Source organism: Cicer arietinum, chromosome 1 (assembly GCF_000331145.2).
Source record: "Cicer arietinum cultivar CDC Frontier isolate Library 1 chromosome 1, Cicar.CDCFrontier_v2.0, whole genome shotgun sequence".
Classification (NCBI taxonomy): domain Eukaryota; kingdom Viridiplantae; phylum Streptophyta; class Magnoliopsida; order Fabales; family Fabaceae; genus Cicer; species Cicer arietinum.
The window spans coordinates 13,587,584-13,608,757 of NC_021160.2; the positions used below are offsets into that span (position 1 = coordinate 13,587,584).

Below are 21,174 nucleotides of genomic sequence, written 5' to 3' on the forward strand. Positions count from 1 at the left end.
TTTTTTGTGTAAAAAAAAAAAAAAAAAGCAAGATTTTTTTTAAAAAGAAAAAAAAAAAAAAAAAAAAAAAAAAAAAAAAAAAAAAAAAAGGAGAAAATGATGATTTTAGAAGATTTCGACAAATCCCAATATCATTTTTATCTTTTTTAATACCCTCAAATAAAAAAAATTAAGTATATTCATTCTTCTCTCCTTCCTTTTTAAGAAGTTTCTCTCAAATAAGACTAAAAAAATTATCTTCCTCTTTCCAAAAATCTCATACCTTCCTTCTCTTTCTAACTTCCAAACAAAGTTTGTGTTTTAAAAGAGCTATTAATTTTTTGGTCTAAATAATCTCAAATTCAATTAAAAAATAAGTAAAATTTTATTAATAATTATTTTAATTAAGGTTGAGTACTCAAATGATCGGTACCCTAATCAAATTGAAGTTCGTGAATAAAACAAAATAAAAAAGACCAATTGAAGTTCATTTGGAAATCAAAGTTTTAAATGATATAGTTGTTGTACCCCAATCATCACACTATAGTGTACTCAATTAATATATTTTTTTTTAAAGTACAACAAGTTAAAAAAAACTAAAAGGCCTTAACCCAATAAGCCGGAAATCATCACAATCGTAGTGCTGTAAACTTTATTATAAGAAATGTATTTAGTATTAAAAAAGTCTAGAGAGTAAGTTTATTTTGTTATGCGAAAAGCTCAGTGCTCACATAATTCGTAGTAGTAGTGTTTCTCTAGTACAAGTGGTGTTAACACTACTTGATTTCCGGTATAAAAAGAAATAAAGTTATGCTACAATAAATTAGGGTTATTAGTTGATATATCCTTCCAACAATTTTAACAACTGTGAGAGATATTACAATAATACTAAATTACAACCTTTTAATACACTATGATTATTGATGTATGAAATAGTATGATCCAAACCAAGTCCAGTAAATTCACTTAGAAAATGTAAAGCTAAAACTTTTTTAACTCAGCTCAAATATCATTCTTTGAAGCAAGCTTCTATGACCAAAAAATAATAAAATGCATATTTTTGTCAACTACATTTCTTGAGTTTCAATTTCATTCTAAATAGTTAATGCTCTGCTCAATATAGTTGTAGATCTAGATAGTTATAAATTGGTTATTATAGACTATAAATTTGTTAAGATTTGTTAATTTGATTATGATTATTATATAAAGTGGATCATATATTCATTATAATCAAGTTTTTTCATTGAATAAATTCCAAAAATTGTTATACATGTATAAAAAAAATTGTATTTGTCAATTCTTACATCGCAAAATTAGAGATGACAATTTCACTTGGTTGACATTCATGATTCAGGGGAAGCTATGATTTCAAACTTCTTTATGGTATTGTGTCTTTTTGTTGGTGTGGTTTTTGGTGTATTTCGGTTTCATGAAGTATCAAAGTACACAAGATAGATTATTTCTCATAGGTTTGTGATATCAAATTTTTTGTTGAAATTTCTTCCGCACTCCAAATTTTGGTTGTATATTTCTTTGATTTTTTAGTTGTCATTCACTATATTATATGCTTCTACATTATGGTCGTCGAGCATTTGTCATTCTTTCTACTCTATAGTAGTTAAGCATTTGTCTATACACTTCTACTCAATGGTAGTAATTCTTTTTAACTCTTTGTACTTCTACCTTGTAATGATTAAGTTTGGTTTGTCGATTTTGGCATTTGATGATCTTTCAAGACTAGGGGCTTTTGATTCAGTGGAAGTAAGTGTCGTAGAGATATCAAAAGATTTTCAAAGTATGCCAAAGACTTCAATGAATTATGTACCTCCGCCACTACCCCTTTATTCGTCAATTTCTCATGTTTAGCTCTTTTTTTTTCTTTAGTTACATTGTACGTTCTTTTATTGTATTGATCATCCCAAATTAGAATGTTAATCCACACTCCCATCTTGTGGAGGGCATTGAATATAGTTGAACTTAGTTATAGATAGTTCTAAGTTGGTTAGTGTCGTCTACAAGTTAGTTAAGATGTATTAATTTGATTATGAGATATAATGTGTCCTGTATATTCCCCGTAATACACTTTTCTTAACATTGATTCAAATCTAAATAATTTATTTCTTTCAATTATTTCTCTTGATGGACTCTACTATGTTTCTCACCACTAAATTATTTCTCTCAATTATTTCCATGGAAAAATGCCCAAATGATTAAAAAAAATATAGGAAATTAATCCATAGACATGGTTGAAATAACATCACCAAGAAGGCAGAGCTAGCTGTAGAGAACAGAGTAGAGCTAACTGTAATCGGATGATGAAAACAATGCATGTGTGTGGTTACACCACTCAACAAATAGTAACAATAGGGAGGTTAAAATACTCGGCATCAGCACTTGGAAACACAGACGACACAGGACAATGGAAAGAAAAGAGAAAAGCTTTCATTATTCTGTAATCCATATAATCACAAATAACACACGTCGAAACAAGGAAAAAACCCTTCATGGAGTACCCTCAAATTTACATTTGTTACAGTGCTTACTGATAATGTATAATATAAAAGAAAACTATGGGGCCTAGGTTAGAGCTCCTAAAGAATGAGACAAAAGGGTAAATTTACAAATCAGGAGAAAGAACTAGTATACAAAAAGAATGACACTAAACCACAATTTCTAATCTACAAATCGGGTATATTTTGGGAGCATATACAAAAGGGTGACAGACATAATAATTTCCCACCCCTGGAGTGAACGGCCTATTATTTTAAATGAATCAAAGAACTTACAATGAATTGGGAGGTGTTGTATGTGAAGAGGAATCTTCTGAAACAGGTGCAGACGAGCTTGATATATCTATCGCAGTTTCAAGCTTGAGCGAAGGTTTTATTCTTCTATGAACCTCCTCACACAGATAATTAATCTCTTCAAGAATCATGGAAAAAGCAGTTTTACAAGACTCCTCGTCTCTGAACGCCAATATCCATCTTCCATCAACAAAAGCTTTTGTCTTTAACTTCCCATGTGGATTGTACTTGACAGGGTCCAGAAAAGGTAAAGCGGATGGTCGGATCCGCAGGTGTAACCATTTTGAATGCTTATCATCAACCCTAGGCTAAACAATGAGGACAGAAATTATTATCACATTAATAGATACACAGACTGATCAAAGTAAAAATAATTGTAACTTTCGAGTTATTTGCATTACATTTATGGATTCTTTCTGCATGAAAACCAACAAATAAATTACATTGTACCACAATTGTCAGCTAACAAATCTACTTGTTTCATGATGAAGATGCAAGGGTAGCAGAAAAATATACATACATTGCATCCAGCCAACGGCGCAGCAACCCGAACAACTCCGTAAGGCTTCTTCAGCGGAAATTCTTCTCCAAGCACAAGCCAACCAGATGTTCCTACAGAGATTGCTAGAAAGCAAAAATGACGTTCTTTGCCCCTCTCAAAAGCAATTCTACAAGGTACGGCATTAACTGCATGTGGCAAATAAGAGAAATTTTACCATAATCTAGTTGATTGCCAACTTACATAGTATTAAGTAGCTTTTTTCTTTCATGCAGATAATAAACTCCATATAATATAAAAACTAAAAAAACTAACAAACATAATCATGTTATGTACTGTGTCTTTGCATGTAGTGTATCCTAGACTCTATGAGTCAGATATGCCAGCTGCAATAATTTCTATCTACTGTGACAATCAAAGCACAGTCAGTAGCTTTGAGTCACATTTCTTTGTAATGGAAAAAGTTCTAGACATATCACTCATACTCCCTTACAAGATTAGGGTCCGTTAACTTTGTGTGAAAATATTTTTTGTTCTCATTTTCAAAAATTTGTATTTTACCAATCCTTAGACACCAAGGAAGGAGAAAAATCTATATATAGGTTTTTCTAAGGGCAGAAAAAAAAACGCAAGAGACTTGGACCAAGTGAAGTGTATCAAGGATGAAAAATGTAAAATTTTGGCAATGTGAAATTTTGGACCGCTATTAGAAGTCTGTTGCGGCTGCAGGGCCTGCTATAGCAGCCAAACCACAGTTTTTAGCAGCCACGACAACCACTATATGCTTCAGATGAAAAATCTTGTTATTTAGCAAAAGAAAATTAATTTTAAGTATAGGGTCGATTCTTTTGAATGTGCTTCCTAGATCTTTGTAATTTAGTAGTTTATTTCTTATAAATAGGACTAGAGAGAATATGCATAAAAAATTGAACAGTATACAAAGCAAAGTTATAAATAATTACTTAGGTTAATAATCTTAACGTAAAAAAAATCAGTCATAAGAGAATACACAAATTTGCAGTTCATAACACTTACCGAGGTTGATTTCAGTGCCTGGCTTTGGGACTGACATAAGCCCAGAAGTTTGGGCACGAGAATTTGTACCATGATCACATGGATGATAAATAAGAGGTTCCTCAGGCAAAGCTCTACCAAGAGTGAATATTTGAAGTTGGTGCAGTAGTACAAATACCTACAAGAGGAAGGGGGAACAAATGCAAAGTTCTTCATTATAAAGGTAAGCGGTCTATGAAGAATCATAATTGAGGAAAATCCAATTGTATGAACATGCTATGCACAATGCAATTTTAGAAGAATATAACAAGAAAATAAGTGAGGGACTAGGCAGACCTTCACCAACTCATGCATTCTTTCTCCAGCAGTAAATGATGATCCCTCAGGTATATCTTCTGTGGGAACATCGGAAACAGAATCAAAAGCCTTCTTACTATTCTTGACATAACCAGTGAAAGAAAGAAAAAATATTGGAACAGCTACAAGCTTACCTTCTGAAAAGAACATTCGAGGTGGATAAAGTATGCACTTTGGTTCTTTTGGAGGGGATGAGGACTCCATTGCTGGAGGTAAAAAATTATATAGTTCAAGCACATAAGTAAGCCACACAAACATAGAAATCCATTAAGCACAACAAGAAATAATATTAAAATCACCTCTTTTGCACTTTCTCCACTCATCACAAAGAACAGTAATAAGAAGGTCAGGCCAGAAACCTCTAACTTCCTTTTCAAGAGCAGAAGCAGAATTCTCGTATGAAATCTGTAATAGAGAGGAAAATAAATTAAACTCTAACTATGATATTCCCTTAGCACAGGTATGAGACTCATTTAATGTATTGACTATAACCAAAAGGAAATATGGACATTTCATATCTATACGACTATAACCATATATTTAATGTATTAGTTGACAATTAATTATTTCATGTCTGTCATTGGGCCAAATGCTTCATTTCAAGCCATCATCTTATAACTTAAATGAACACCGACTAGTTTTGCAAATCAAAGAATATTCTTTCTAGATTTTAAAGGTCAACCTTCTAAAATTTATGGCTAACCCCCTTAATAGTAGGTTTGTTCACAAAACCCGGTTACCCATAACCACACAAGTAACCAGACCATTCCATCTTTTAAAAGCCCAAACCATTTTCTAAAACAACTGAACCGGCCCATTTAAACTCAAAAATTAAAATACAGGTACCCATGTTACAAATTGTTTTAGAACCGGTTCTCTTATTTCTCCTCCAGTGACTGAATTCATTTCCTAACTTTCCAAGTTCCAACTCTAATCCTCTTCTAGATCGCAGCTCTGCCGGCGCCGTCTTATCTTTGTCGAATGAAACCTCCTCGTCTGCCATTGTCCTTATCTGCAGCCTCCGCCACTGTCGTCATCGGGTGCGGCCACCGCTGATTTTTTTCTTCTCTCTACAAATTATCTTCTTCTTCAATATCCACATCCTCTGCTCTCTTGATTTTTCTCACTTTTCTTCTATTTCCTGCCATTTTCTGCAATTTTTGCCGATTTTGTTCCTCTGATTGGATCTTTGAATCTGCTACTTGCTATTCACTTCAATTATTCAACTTCATTAATTTACTTTTAGTTTGAAGATTCGATTCTAGATTTTTCCAGGTCAAGGCGGTGATTGTGTACTTGGGTTACTCTTTTCTTAAAATTTCTGTTTTTTTTTTTTATTGCTGCTGTTTTTGTTAGGTGCTATTTCTGATAAAAATAAAATTGATTATTGTTGTTTCAGCTTCTTTTACAGGTATGGAATCAAAGAGAGCTTTAACCGGTTTTTAGCCAGTGATATTTACTTTTCTATATGCTCGTAAAGCTGTGTAGATTTTAAAACCAATTCAAGAAAAACTGGCTTTTTAAACCATTCCACATGTGAATCAGTTTTTAACAGAGACGGACCTGTTCACATTTTCAAATTGGTTTTTCTAAAAATGGTTTGATTTGTCAAACTAGAACCATAAAGTGGGTGGTTTCCCCTAGTACAGTTAACCATGCACGCCCCTAGTAATAGCTAGCTGGCAAGGGAGAAGAACTAAGCTGAGCATCTCATAATACTCAATATGGGACTTAGGGCGCCCCATAATAACCAAGTCCCTATCAGTTAACATCTGAAAAAACAAATTTTTGAATGTTATGTATATGGAAGAGCCACAGAACATTAAACGAATTGACACGTGAACCACGGGTCAGCTCCACCAAAAAATGGCTTCAATACTAAGTAAAGAGGGGGACCTCCTACATGTGTAAATAATATGAAATTTAGAAGCATGCATTAATATTTGTGTCAATGTCAATACTAAAGCCTCATGTTCTTACTTTCAGCAATTCCAGGTGGTGGTTGTTGAATTCTGCCTTACTGTATGGAAGCAACTGGCGTAAAAGCCAACCACCATCCCATAATGTCTCTGCCGATATATTAGAACGGCAAAAGAGGCTCACTAATGCATCAAGAACCTGAAAAATACATTCCATATTATATATTAAAAACTACAAAACTCAAACAGCATGTGATAAAATAAGATTGTGTTGACTTTCCATTAGAAAAATGCAATGCCATGCAATGGAAAAATGGTAACTGTAAACCATAAATAATAAAGATCATTTGACTAGAGCATCGTAATTGTATCCTATAGAATCTGGAACAGCTTCACATAAACTAAATGGTAAAGGTAACACCAAATAACAGTTTAAGAACCAGAAAACAGTATTACAATTGGTATAGGCTCTTCTGAGAGCTATGGCCAATACCTTTTAGATTAATTATATTGTGATCTACCAAACTACTTTCTATTCAAAATTTTCAAATTCATTGCATTAAACCAAAAACGAAACCTATATTAAGAGGAGAGGAAAAGTGTTGTGTAAAACTAATCATGTGAACTGCCAAAATACATTTTATTTGTTCACATTTGGATCACTATTTTTTTTTTATATAGTCAATCATATATTGTGATCCAAGTAGCATTTTCAGTCTAGCAGATCGCATCAATTTGTGTTCCTTTGATTGGTCAAATATTGGTGAAGTACCAAAAAAAAAAAATATTACAGTAGCTAAAGGCACAATAATGAGGCTGCAATCAGTGGAAGAACAGGAAAAATGGAAAATATATATGAACAAATACATATAAGAGAGAATTAGAGTGGCACAATTGAGGAGTAGATACATGCCAATGGTGGTTTTGTTCAGTAAGGAGGGAAAATATTAATTATGTTGTAGACTCGTTTAGTTATCCTTAAACTCGCAATTCTATGTTAGTCTATACAGGTCTATGCAAGCACACAAACAACTTTGAAAGCGGCTAATTTATTTCAATACGTAGTGTCATAAACTTGACTGATTCAGAGATTACTGAAGAATTTGAACACCATTATGTTTAGGCGGTAATTGTCAAATATGTTAACGCTACATTTCCAATACCTAAATGAAAAAATTTCTTACCGATAAGGAGTCAGGGACTTCCATATAGTACAGTATAGATAAAACTGTCTATTTCAACAAGTATGACAACAAGGTTCCATCAAATATAAACATGTACCTGAAATCTAGGTACACGAGGGCTGGATCCCACATTTGAAGGCTGGAAAGATACCCCATAATGCTCCTGTAAAACATGGTAAGCAAAAACTAAGTCATGATCAAGCAAAACATCTTCTAAACATCAGCAGGGTAGAAAATGAAACTAAACAAATAGCTTGCTCCACAAGTACATCACAATAATAATATCTGAATCAATTACTACTACAGTTTCAGATATAATCTATTAGGAATTATCAAGAGTAGAATCAAAACATCAAACAGACATTTATTAAGTATTTAAATATATGAATATGATGCACAAATTGTACCTGAATTATGTTGAAAACCTATCCTATTTAGTTGCAAATGCAACTACCAATCCCCTATATACACACACCAGTATCTTAGCTGGGAGCATTGTACTGTACTTTGCAATCGACATCCCAATAAATGTAATTATTGTCCACGGTTAGAAAGTATCATCTATTTAGTTAAAATATAATCTATTTAAGGAGAGTCATCTATATTCTACTATTTTATTTGTATAGCAAGTTTTGGTATTTATGAACCTTCCTATTTTAATTTGTAAATACCTTTCATCAAAATGTGTAGGTATATCACTATAAAACATAATGTTTGATATAGCTTTCATAAACTATTATATGGATATGTCAGATTCTATATACCTACATATAACATTTATTCAAGAGTATTTTACTTCGTCTTCCGAAATTTAAAATTACTATTATTTTTCAAAAATAAAGTTACTAATAAGAATTGGTTAATGGCCAGTTAAGGTCCATACGGTGTTAACTTAGTAGTAGGAGTTTGACCTTCTAGACTTAAGGAATGAATTTCGAATCTCCTTGGAGATAGTTGAAAAATGGTCATCAGTTTCACTTTAATTAATAGTAATAACTTTCCCTTCCCAATTTTTTAAAAAAGATAAAGAAAATTGGTCTTTGTAATCTTTAAAAGAGTACATTTTTATTCTGAGTTTCGTAAAAAGTGAAATGCTGAATATATTAAAATTTGAGCATACAAGCTGAAAAAATACATCTGGTTTAGTGTTGGAGCGTGGCAGCCAATTCTTTCTCAGTAGGCTACTGGCTTGAGTACTAGGTGCTGCCATTTTGTGAAACAGGTGAATAAATGGTGAACTTAACAGACTTGACCAATTTGTGATGACTTTCATGACATCCTGGTTTCACAGACCAGCTCGGTTGGAAGATTGTTTCGCAACTAAGCCGGTCCACTCAGCTAATCCATTATCATAGCATGGTAAAAAAAGTTATACTAAAAATTACTTAAATACAAAATCAGGATATCCTTCAGGGGAAGACAAATAAGTAGGGCTTTATTAAGTGTAAATAGAGCCATTAAAAAGGCCACGACCTGTCATCCGGGTGATAAGTAAATTAATTATGGTCCCATGATTCAAACTAGCAAAGAAAGTGCTAATACATAGTAGACAAAATAGCAATACTAGCAGCACACTCTTTTTAACACTCTGTTAGAGGGAGAAATTTATGTGGGTCTCATTTTAGTGGGAGAAACTGATGTGGGTCTCATTCTCTATATAGTAGGACCTATTTCTAAAGTGATGAGACTCACGTGAATTTCATCGAATAAGAGTGTGTTGGACAAAATGATACGAGCGTGTTGCTAGCCTCTTAAGAAAAATGCAGGGCTGAAGAACTATACTTCAATTCATTTTAAATTCCCACAAAACAAAAATGTTTTCTTGGTAATTACTCTTTTAATCATCTTCTAATTTGCTTAGTTCTGTGTTCACCTTTTCTCTTAAAGATAGGTATTGACATACTTTGTCTGTATTCATTGACGTTCTTTTCAACCTCAAAATCTCATTGAATAACTCTGTGAGGCATGTACTTTTCTCAGACTTAGGAGTAGTACCGGTCCTCCTCACTAGTGTTAAATCTATTGTGGTTAAAGAAATATCCTGCCTTTCATTAAATAGTTTATTAATATAACTATTCCATCTTCTCTAATATCTTATTCTATGGCCAATATTTTTCCCTTGTCATCCTTTATGCATCTCACATGGTCCAAGTCTGTTGGTTTTGTTCACTACAATTAGTAAATCTATATATATGTTTCCCGTCTTTAGTGCTTAAAGACTAGTATAAACTGTTAAATACTCTTGTTTCAGCTTCGCTAACTGCCTTCTTAATGTCTTGCTTAGAAACCTTGTATTGGTTTCAGTTTGCCTCATAGTTACACAAGGAATATTTTTTATAACACTCCCTTTTAACCTAAGTCATCTGTTCTTACACAATCATCCCACTACCAAGAATCTTCATTCTTAAGCCAAATCCCCCCGATTCTTCTAGTGTCTCTTTATTTATCTTTCTAACCCTTTAGCCATATGGTTCCACATGTTTTTAGCATTTCTTCGATTCTCCAAAAGCCCTTCCTCTAAAACTTTTCTCTCACATATCCCATTTATTTGAGTTCTCTGAATTATGCTTTCTTCAGATTACTAGACACACAAATACCCTCAATTATGCCCACTAAGAATAAACCAAAAGGAGAAACTAATTATCAGATATTATTTAAAAGTAATCATCGAGCCAACTAGTAGACTAATGAGCATGATAGAATCAAGCTTGCTTTCAAGAAGGCAAAAGTGAAGATTATATGGTAGGGGAAAAAGGCATAAACTAACACCAGAAAACAGAGGGAACTGCATACCTTGATCTTTTCAAGATAAACATCAAGCTCACAGGCAATGCCATCTCTAGTCAAGCTACTTTCAGAAGAAAAAAGTTGCTCTTCCTCTGAAGCCTCGCCAACCAAAGCTTGCTGCACAAACATCAATTGAAATCAAATAGCACTTAAAAGCAAGTCGAATTAATAAAAAATGGAAAGAAGTACCAATTCACTTCACTAGAATCTAACTGTCAGAATATTAGAAAATATCTTATAAGATCTTTTATATTATATTAGAGTATTTTGAGTTATTTCTTAGGATCAATTTATAATCATAGAGATATCTTAGAATATCTCTCATTATTATTATGATTTATTCCTGATTTAGGATTGAGTTTATGTTTCTCTATAAATAGAGATTAGTATTGAGTCTCTTGTAATCAAGTTAGCATAAAGCTATTATCAATAATATTCAAACCCTTATTATTTTCTATTCTTTTTTTCTCTAAAATCCCACAACTTCAACATGGTATCAGAGCCTATTTCGATCCTCCTTGAACGATCCCGCCTCTATTCCGCTGCCGAGTTCCCAACAATTAGGGAATATAATCATAGTTTCTCTTTTCCAACATTCCGACATGTTTCACTCGTTTTCCGTTCAATTCCCTACGGCCGCCGCTGCCACTATTACCGGAAAATTTTCCTGCGAACAGTGTCATCATCTCCAGATCAAGTCATGCCCGAAAGCGCGTCGACAAAAGCCGTTACACGCGCTCTCACCCGCTGCTAATCTCTCATGCGAGTAGATCTGTCGCCGCCGTCTGCTACTGCCTGCCGTCGCTGCTGGAAAAGTTTTCCGACACAACCACTTCCATTGTGTGCGGAATCTCCAATCTACACAACCCAAATATTTTTTAGGTCAAAAGTTGCTCCACGCACGCTCATGTGCCTCCAAGATCCGTTGTGTTCATCCCACGCACCACCACCAACAGCCTTGAGCTCAGGCGCATCTGTCCACCTTCCAGAATAATGTTTCAGTCATCTAGATTGAGTTTTCCTTCCTGATTTCATATTTGTTTTAAGTTTTTTCTTTCGAGCCCCATGCATACAGCTTGGCAGTTTGTCCCAGATACATTGGCCCCATCTATGTCCCAGATGTACCGGCCTTGCCTTTCTCTCCCTGAAGCATGCCTCTCTCTCCTTGAAGTAAATTCAAGTTTAAATATTGAGTCTCTGATATTATTGGTTTGAAACTTCCAAATGCAGTTTTTTAGAAGGACGGACCTTGCTTTGTTCAAGTGTTTGCCATGAATTTCTCTCATGTTGATGATCATTCCGGCTATCTGGCTAGGCTGTATTTATAGCAAATCTCTCTGACTTCACCAGCATCCATGAGTTGCCTTTCCATCTTTTTTTATTATTTTGCGAAGCAAAACATTGTTTCCTTGTAACAAGCTAAGCTTAGTAAGCTTTAACTTGAGGGGGAGTGTCAGAATATTAGAAAATATCTTATAAGATCTTTTATATTATATTAGAGTATCTTGAGTTATTTCTTATGATCAATTTATAATCATAGAGATATCTTAGAATATCTTCATTATTATTATGATTTATTCCTGATTTATGATTGAGTTTATGTTTCTCTATAAATAGAGATTAGTATTGAGTCTATTGTAATCAAGTTAGCATGAAACTATTATCAATAATATTCAAACCCTTATTATTTTCTCTTCTCTTTTTCTCTAAAATCCCACAACTTCAACACTAACTATGAGCTATTGCCCCCTCCTCCTACTGAAATGATCCCTATTTCAATAGCAAGAGGAAAAAATTAATAAACCATCCAGAAATAACCTCCCTGAACAAACCTCTTAAGTCTCCACTAATCTTATCATTGTTCTTCCAGCAAGCAAAAACTACAGAATACCATCCTTTTGTAACCGTTATATAGACCAAGTTATCACACATCCAAACTTTATTTCTTTATAACAAAATCTCTTGGCAAAAACTTAATTTAGACAAATTCTAAATACAAGGGAAGAGATTTCTATACACATATCATATCATGTTTTTGTTCTGCACTTCCGATCAACACAGCCTTGAATGAAGCCTTATCCACCACCCTCGACATCATTTGTAGAACATCACATTCAAGAATTATAGGGATATTAATCAGTGCCATCAAACCTTGAATGAAGCCTTATCCACCACCCACAACATCATTTGTAGAATATCACACTCAAGAATTATAGGGATAATAATCAGTGCCATCAAGACTATTAACAAAAATTCTTGACATCTATTTTTCTTTTTGTTTTATTTATAGATTACAGTAATAATGGCACTTGGAGGTATCGGTATCTTCAACAGTATTCACAAAGGAACGAAACTAAAGAATATGCTAATTGTGATAAATCTAGGAAAAAGAAATAACTACATGACTTCCTGAGCTCTAATATTCAGTTTTCCTGGATTTAGCATAAAATGCCACATTTAACAAAAATAGCAAACTTTAAAATATAGAACACGGGATAGGATCCTAGCAGCAACTATATAAACTTACATGATTAACTATATTGACAAAGGACAGCCAAAGTCAACATTAAAATGGTCAAATGACAAATTCAGCTTACCAATAAGAGCTTTTTGTGCTGTTTGCGTTGTGGAAGAATTCCAAGCCCATCTAGCATTGACTCATCAAGTTCTACAAAACGAGATATGTTGAGAAAACAGAAATAAATGAAAAGATAAAACAAATGGACATTCATTGGTACAACCTTTAGTTTGCAATAGAGTGGCAAGCACACTCAAGGAACCCAAAACTTGTACGTCATCCCCTTCAGTTACATATTCAAGCAAAACTTCCCTACATCAATCAGAGATACCATGACAAACACAGAAACAAAGTACATCTCCTAGAAACAAAGTACATCTCCTAGAAACAAAGTTTAAAATCACAACTTGAAGAAGTATCAATGTATAATCATGTGTATCCTACAAAGCATATATCCTGGAAATAAAGTTTTATATCGAAACTCAAAAAAGTGCCCAACATTAGGTGATTTATTCAGCACCCCAAGGCTCTGTTTGGATATTTTAAAACAAGTGGAATGGAATGCAGCGGATCGGAGAGGAATGGCACATATTTTCCATTCCTTTGTTAGGGTATTATATGACAGAACGAAACACAGTTCTCATTCCATTGTTTGTGCACGTTTTAAAAGATAAAGAACCTATATATGAAAAGGAAAAAAAAAGGTGTATAAATGACATACGTGTTATAGATAAATAAGATAAAGGACCTCTAGTGTAATTTTGCCTAAAACATATTATATTTTATTAAAATGATAGAAATTTGATAGCTTATATACACTTTATTCTCTTTTCAGTTATTAACAGAGAATTACAGTATTCACTCCAATCCAAATTGAACCACTTTCTAGTCAATATTTTTTTTATTATTTAACTTGTAGTTAACATATAAATTTTTCAATCAATAAAATTAATATGGAAAACAGTTCTTCAATAAAAAAAAAACATTATTTCAAATCAAACCGTAACCAGTAGCACAAACTGCTTTACAGAATTGCAAGTTCTGCCAAGGCAAATGTACTAACGCAAAGAAGAGAAAAACACAAACAAAGAATAGAAGTACACGTGAATGCCACAGTAGTAGGATTCGGCTGTTGTTGCTGTGTGTGAAGAACCTTGACAACATAACCAAAAGATGGGGACAAAAATGATTTTTAATAATTTAAGAAATAAAATAACAGATGATTCCATCCTATATTCCATACAAATTGGAGGGGGGGAAAATTGAGGGTAATAGAATGAGATGGAATGCATTCCATCTGATTCTATTTCATTCCATCCCTTTTTTAAAATCCAAACAATGGAACATGAGTGAATTCCATTTCATTCCGCTCCATTCCATCGCACTCAATTAATCCAAGCAATATCCTTAGTTTTTAAAAGGGTAAAGGTACCCTTAGGCTTTGGTTGGATGTATGAAGAAGATGAGAAGAGAGAAAGTGGTGAAAAAAGTATGAAATGTGAGAAAGAGATGAGAAATAGAGTAGATTTGACAATTGACGGACGCATGATACGGCATAAGGTAAATATGAAAGAAATAGAAGTGAAAGAATTATGTTCCCTCTTTCGCTCCCTATATTTGGTTGGGTAAAAGTGAAGAGAAATATATTTATTTTTTAAAAGACACAAATATCCCTCAATTAAAAAAATAATATACAATTTATATTATGAATTTTATTAACTAAAATAATTTTATTTAATGTAGCCATGTGTCTCATATAACATACAAAACCTTAACAACTAGTGGCCAATATGTAGCCATGTGTTTCGCTTACTAAGCAAGTCGGATGACTAGCCACTACTTACTAAGGAGTATTGATACCGATACCATCCAAAAATGTAAGGGTGGAGGAGAAACCTTAAATTAAAGCCCAATGCAAAACACGCAAGTCATAAGTGAAAATTTAGTTTTATTGAACCATTTTCATATCCAAAAAACCAAAAAACCGTCAAAGCTATGTATGCAAAATTCTAATAAATAACTATTAAATTACTTTTTCTATGGAAATTACATATTTTCACTAGAATAATTAAGTAGAAAGTATGACCGGTGATATTTGAGTTGGCATGACATATATACTGATGAGTCTTAGTTTCAAAGACGCTAAAATACGAAGACCACTGTTCCCAATCTAACATAAGATTATCAACAGAAAATCAAATTTAAGTCAGTAGGTGAAAAGATTGGCTTTACCTCAAAGCCGCATTCGAACTGCTACCGTTATTTAGCATGGTGACACTTTGTTGATGAGAACCTGAAGAACTAGATGAGCATGGCACATTGACCTTCAAGCCTTCCGTATTATTCTGAGCAAGATTATCATTACATGTCCCTTCGCTTTCAGATGTAAAACCATGATCAGGTATATAGCCATTGACTTGACTCCCAGAACATTTTGTAAAGGACTTTAAGGGGTAATAAAGAGCAGCAACTATTGTATTTGCCAAATCTTTGATCTTGACTATCTTCAAGATGCAACAAAGTAAGTAGAGAGAAGTGACAACACCACTTTGCATATCCTGGTTAACATGCTAATAAACATTAATATGAATGTGCTGAATAACATAAATCAAAATCTGTACATGAAAAGTCTTTTGAAGATCCTTCAACAAATGCAAAAGCAGATCAAAGTAAACAGAGAAAGCCATAAAGTGAACTTCCATACATTAACAGCCACCATCCTCAGGGAAGGAAGAAGTACTGGAAAAATCAGAAGCATCAGAATGCTGTCTGTTATTAACCTTTCAACATCAGGAATTCCAGCAGAGATCACATCACTGAAGTAATACAGGTTATCCTCAATTTCATCTACAGCAGCAGTAACAGTAGAGTTTGAATCTGGGCCTGGATTTCTGTCTCAGTAACCATAATTTCTCTTTAAGGAAACAACGAAATCTGAATATAATATGCAAATAAAAATAAAAAAAAATAAAAAATAAAATAAAATATATATATGTCTTACTTTAGCGTCTCAGAGATCAGTCTGTTTAAACCCATACACTGCTTCCTAAAAAAGGAAACCAGATTTGAGAAGTAATCTGTGTGAGGTGCGCTAGTTATATATCTATTAACAGAGTCATCTCCAACTGAAATTTTGTACAGACAAATATTAGAGAGAAAAAAAAAAGTTTATCTTTAGATAACTTAGTTAAGAAAGAAATTGAAAAAGTATAGAGAATGACCTCCAATAAACAGCAAAAATCTCACCGTGATAAACATTAAGGGTCACAGCACGTACAGCAGCACGAACCATATTCTCCTCATGAAAGGCAAAGCGTATCGCCTCAACATACAGTGGAAATGAAACTACTTCGTCCTAAATCCAAAAACAAGTACAGTAAAAACATTTGGGCATCTCAAAAACAAAGGCAGGGTTATCTGACATCTCTACACTAGAAAGACTAAGATGCTCAATTATTAAATTATCCGTAAAATCATGAATCTCACAAGATTGGACTGCCTGGCTTACAAGACTAGCAAGTTTAAATAGGCAGCCTCGACTGCACAAACTATCAGAGTTTAGTGGAATTTAGAATGTTAATTTTTTAATGATAAAAACTGTTAATTTTTTCCTCCTTTCTTTTATTTTTTTTCTGATCTGATAAAATTTCACAATAAAATCTTCTCGAAGTACAACAAAAACCATATTAACCACCTTCTATAGACACAGGAATACAGATAAAAAGAAACCCAAAACTACCTCGCCTTTAAAAAATTTAATCCATAACCATGAGTTGAACTATAAGTTTATAAGCTAGTCCAAGTGTTAGGAAGAACATCTTACAAATTTCCCTTAAGCTAATAATATTAATCATTATCGGAACAAAAAGACTTGAAAAGCAGAAAACTTACATTGCGCGTCTTCACAAGAAGTGAAATAGTATTCTTGTTCAATTTCCCGCTTATTGCTCTTTAACAATGACCAGAAGACATTAAAGGACTAGTTAGCAAAATTATACAAAGGGAAACAAAAAATAGAGGTTGTGCAGTGTAATCATGAACTGCTGTACACTAGTAGGTTACATTAAGACGAACCTTAAAAAAGATATGTAGTATGACAATAGCTCTTCATTGCGGAAATCAAATGCATATGTAATTAGGTAGTTCATATGTTCATTACTAAACATATAATCTGCAAAAGAAACAACAAAAGAAGAAAATCAAGCCCATCAACATTGCTACATGTAGTTGAGGAAATAATATAACTGCAGAAATAGGAAACTTCATTTGACAATCAACTTACATATAGCATGTTCACTTTGAAGGTTCTGGATCATAATGCTCACTGTTTGTAGCAACTGAAGAGGAATGCTTATAGTCCTGCTAAGTTTTAGAATACGTACAAAATCACCCACTACTTGCTTTTCCATGAAAAATCTGCCACAAGCTAGGATATATAAATCTCCAACACTAAAACTACTATACCAAGGAACATGAGCACAAGAGAAAACTCACTCAAAAAAGCTTGGGTCATGTTGGTCGCCATATGTTACCAACTCCGCAATTGATCTTAGTGCCTCGATAACAAAATCCTTCCACACATAATATAATAGAAGAATTGAGGAAACCGTGAAAAGCAAGTCAAAGAAAATTCTAATCATAAGATAGATTTTTCTTTATTACCTTATTAACCTCATTAACTATTTGAACTTTTGTCAACTGATCAGCTAAGTACCTAAGGCATCACAAGGAAGCAGGGAAACACAATGAATAATAAACAAAACATATCATCAGTAAAGGTTACCCAATAGTTCACTATATAATAATTAAGCACATACATCTACCATATGAATTTAATTTACCAAATTATTCACTATATATTATAATTATGCACAAATATCTAGCATTCGAAAATGTAAATCAATTTGTAAGTGTTCAATGAACCCAAAAGTCTTCTCTACCTTTGACTGGGGCACCATTCCCTCACCTAAATTGTATACAGCAAAAATAAAAATATCTACCATATGAATTTGGTTTACCCAATTATTCACTATATAATCATTAAGCACATATATCTACCAAATGAATTTAGTTTACTCAATTATTCACTATATTATCGTTAAGCACATATATCTAACCATATTCAACATTCACTGTATTATATAAATTTTGTTTATCACCATTGCAAAACAAAATTTACAGGCAATAGATAAGAGAGAAACGAAGATTATTTAATTAATTAATGATTTAAGAATTTAATTAGCATTGAGGAAAACTGAGAAGACTTAAAGCGAATTGTGAATGCAAATTGCAAACCTGAGTTGATCCAAGGAAAAACGATCTTTGGGTCTCCAGAACGCAAACCACATGATTGTGAGAATCAAGAGGCGAAATTGAGCTGAGTAAAATTCATCGTGAATCGAAATTGAAACTGCTCGATCCTCCTTACGAGCAGCTCCAGAGAGAGAGAGAGAGAGAGAGAGAGAGAGAGTAGGGTTTTCGAGAGATCGCGATGAGAGAGAGAATGTCTAATCGAAAGAAATGAGAACACTTGGTTTTTGATTAATGAATTAAGGAAAGAGGTTGAAGTTGATGATAGGAAAATAGAATAGAATTAGAAGGAAAGTTGAAGAGTGACGCAATGCAGGTTGAGTAGTTAATTAACAGCAAACAGATGGGAACGGAAGGAACATGCCACTTGCCTGCATCCCCACGACGGAAAACGGGGGACCTCCTTTTCGTTTCGACCCAATACATCATTTTTGCTATCCACACCACATCATTCCTAAAGTTTTTTTTTTTTTTACTTCATCTACCATACCACTCCCTCAAAAACAACAAAAAATACCATTTCTAACTTCTATATTTTATTTTTAATTTTTATAAAAAAATTTGTCTACTTTTAATTCTTTAAAGCTTTTTCTTTTTTATTTTTTGTGTTAATTTTCAATCAACATTTGTGTATTTTACGATTTTTGAATAATTTTAATATTAATATTTAAAACAAATAATAAATTAAATATGAATTTTTGAGCGTCATATACTTAAAAACTCATATTTATAAACGTTTGTTAGCGATTTTAAATAAAGTAATTTTAGTATTCTATAATTTATAGGTTACTTTTAAAAAAAATTGAAGAAAATTAAAAATTATCTTGTATTTATCTGTCGTAACAAAAATTGCTTTTTTTAAAATAATTAATTATAAAAAACATTATTTTTTAAGTTATTAAAAATAAAATCTCAAAAATATCAGTTTTTAGATTTTTTTTTCAAATTTTCATTCTTTTAAAAAATTGTAACAAACATATGCAAATATTAAAAAGTGATTATTTTACGGAAAAAAAATGAAACAAATGCACTCTTAATTCATGTTTGTTAAAAAAATTAAAGTTGTTATACATGCTATAATTAATTGTACACATGGTTAACTCATTATTAGCCACTTGAAAAAAAAAATGTAAGACAATAAGGTTAACACAATTTTTATGAAGAATTGTTTAAATTAATATTATATTAGTATAAAAAATTTGTTTTTGCATTAGTGTGCACAAAAACCATTTAAGTTTAAACCCTTAAAACAAAGAAAACTGATGATCAATTTTTTAACTTTACTATCAATTTCTACAATATTGCAAGTATAAAATAAGAAATTTAAAAAATGATGCAAAAAGTATAAACCTTAAACAAAGTTAAAGGATAAAAATAAGGCCAAATGAGTTAAACCATAAGCAACAAATATGGAGAAATAATCACAACCAACAAAAATAACAAATAAATCCTAAATACAAAATAAAATAAAAAATTACACGTGTGATACATTTTCAACCACCACACCGTCTTCAACAATGGCAGGGTTGATCAATCTCATTTTCATGGAGTGGAAGAAAGTCACACGAATCTAACATGAAAAGGGGTAAGAAAATAGGAACGACATCGAGTGAGATGGTGGCCACAATGATTTGATCGTAGAGGAAGAAAGAAAAAATAACATATAGAGAATTTCTCTTTCGAACTCAAAAGAAAGGAAAGAAGACATAGAAAGTGAAAAATGGAAAGGGACAAGAGAGTGTGTATGTCATATTTCAATAAAGGTAGAGGGAAAGTCAAAATCAAAATTGAAATTACAATTGGTGTATATGAATAGTGTAATATATATATAAATATATATATATATATATATATATATATATATATATATATATATATATATATATATGGTGGCCAGGTATTTTGTTTCAAATTTTGTGTTTGAATAACATTTATAGTTTAAGTGTCCAAGTCCCACGTAAGTAGCTCGATTGGTGAACTATAGGACACCGAAGGAGTTATAAGAAGGAGGATCCAAACAAACTAACCTAACTGATAGTTTACTAACATTTGCCTATTAAAAAAAACTTAAGTGTCCAAAAGAGAATATCACAAGTAGAGGCGTTCATAGTTTAAGAAATAAACTGAATTTGATCACATTAATGGTTTGATTCAGTTCTTAAAAATCACTTTCTTAAAAATTGATTAATTTTTAAATCAATTTCATTTTAATTTTGAATCAATTTATAAATATAAATCAGTTTAATATTTTAAATCATTCAAACTAATTTTTAATTAAAACCAATTTCAGATCAGTTTTCAGTAAAAAAATTTAAACTATACTTTTAGTGAGTTTTTTAAAATAAAAAATAAAAAAAATCAGTTTTTCAATGATTTTTTTAATTTTTTGTTTTAAATGTTGTTATATATGAGTTTGTTTTCAATATTTCACAAGCCAAATTCCTGCATGGATGTCGTCTAGTGGGACCATTTTCATACACCAATCAATTAATGAACATCTTTATATATAGATGCTCATGGATGATAACATGTTGACAAACAATGAAGAAAAAAAATTGGGGAATTCAAGCAACAAATTCATGTATATAAATGAAGAAACCACTTCGATTGTGATAGTAATGATTATTTTAAAGTTGGAACTCAAACAAATTCAAGAAAATTTCCAGTGAGAGTCTCAGGAGTCCGACTTGACTGACCAAGACTAATGATCATTTTAAAGTTGGAACTTTTGAGGTATGGATTTTTTGCAAGCAATTTCTATTTTCATCTATCTTGTTTGGTGCCTTGGTGGTGTTATTAGCTA

General features: G+C 32.4%; 1 protein-coding gene across 4 annotated transcripts; it reads right to left on the bottom strand.

Annotated features, from left to right (window-relative positions):
* Nucleotides 1-2,399: 2,399 nt before the first annotated feature.
* LOC101489992 (protein TRANSPARENT TESTA 9-like) lies at nucleotides 2,400-18,797 on the bottom strand. 4 transcript variants are annotated; one of them, XM_027332759.2, is made up of 21 exons: nucleotides 18,357-18,797; nucleotides 17,724-17,775; nucleotides 17,556-17,632; nucleotides 17,344-17,477; nucleotides 17,136-17,232; nucleotides 16,953-17,010; nucleotides 16,308-16,416; nucleotides 16,063-16,186; nucleotides 15,766-15,952; nucleotides 15,294-15,631; nucleotides 13,285-13,373; nucleotides 13,141-13,211; nucleotides 10,550-10,660; nucleotides 7,854-7,919; nucleotides 6,634-6,771; nucleotides 4,953-5,058; nucleotides 4,788-4,859; nucleotides 4,633-4,688; nucleotides 4,318-4,474; nucleotides 3,304-3,470; nucleotides 2,400-3,091 (listed from the first exon to the last, which is right to left on the bottom strand). In XM_027332759.2, the coding sequence occupies exons 1-21, from the start codon at nucleotides 18,407-18,409 to the stop codon at nucleotides 2,762-2,764; spliced, it is 2,592 nt and encodes an 863-aa protein (XP_027188560.1). In that variant the 5' UTR covers nucleotides 18,410-18,797; the 3' UTR covers nucleotides 2,400-2,761. The 4 variants fall into 4 exon arrangements, with proteins under 4 accessions (XP_027188560.1, XP_027188557.1, XP_073226490.1 ...); XM_027332756.2 differs by having other exon boundaries at nucleotides 4,633-4,691; nucleotides 18,357-18,796; XM_073370389.1 differs by having other exon boundaries at nucleotides 4,633-4,691; nucleotides 17,344-17,487; nucleotides 18,357-18,796.
* Nucleotides 18,798-21,174: the final 2,377 nt, after the last annotated feature.

Excerpts from the sequence above, each read along its gene's own strand:
- LOC101489992 (XM_027332756.2), bottom strand. The coding sequence starts at position 18,409 with ATGTGGTTTGCGTTCTGGAGACCCAAAGATCGTTTTTCCTTGGATCAA. Across the intron at positions 17,233-17,343 it reads TCAAAGTGAACATGCTATAT|ATTATATGTTTAGTAATGAA; the intron begins GTAAGTTGATTG and ends TTTCTTTTGCAG. Across the intron at positions 6,772-7,853 it reads CTCGTGTACCTAGATTTCAG|GTTCTTGATGCATTAGTGAG; the intron begins GTACATGTTTAT and ends TGTATTTTTCAG.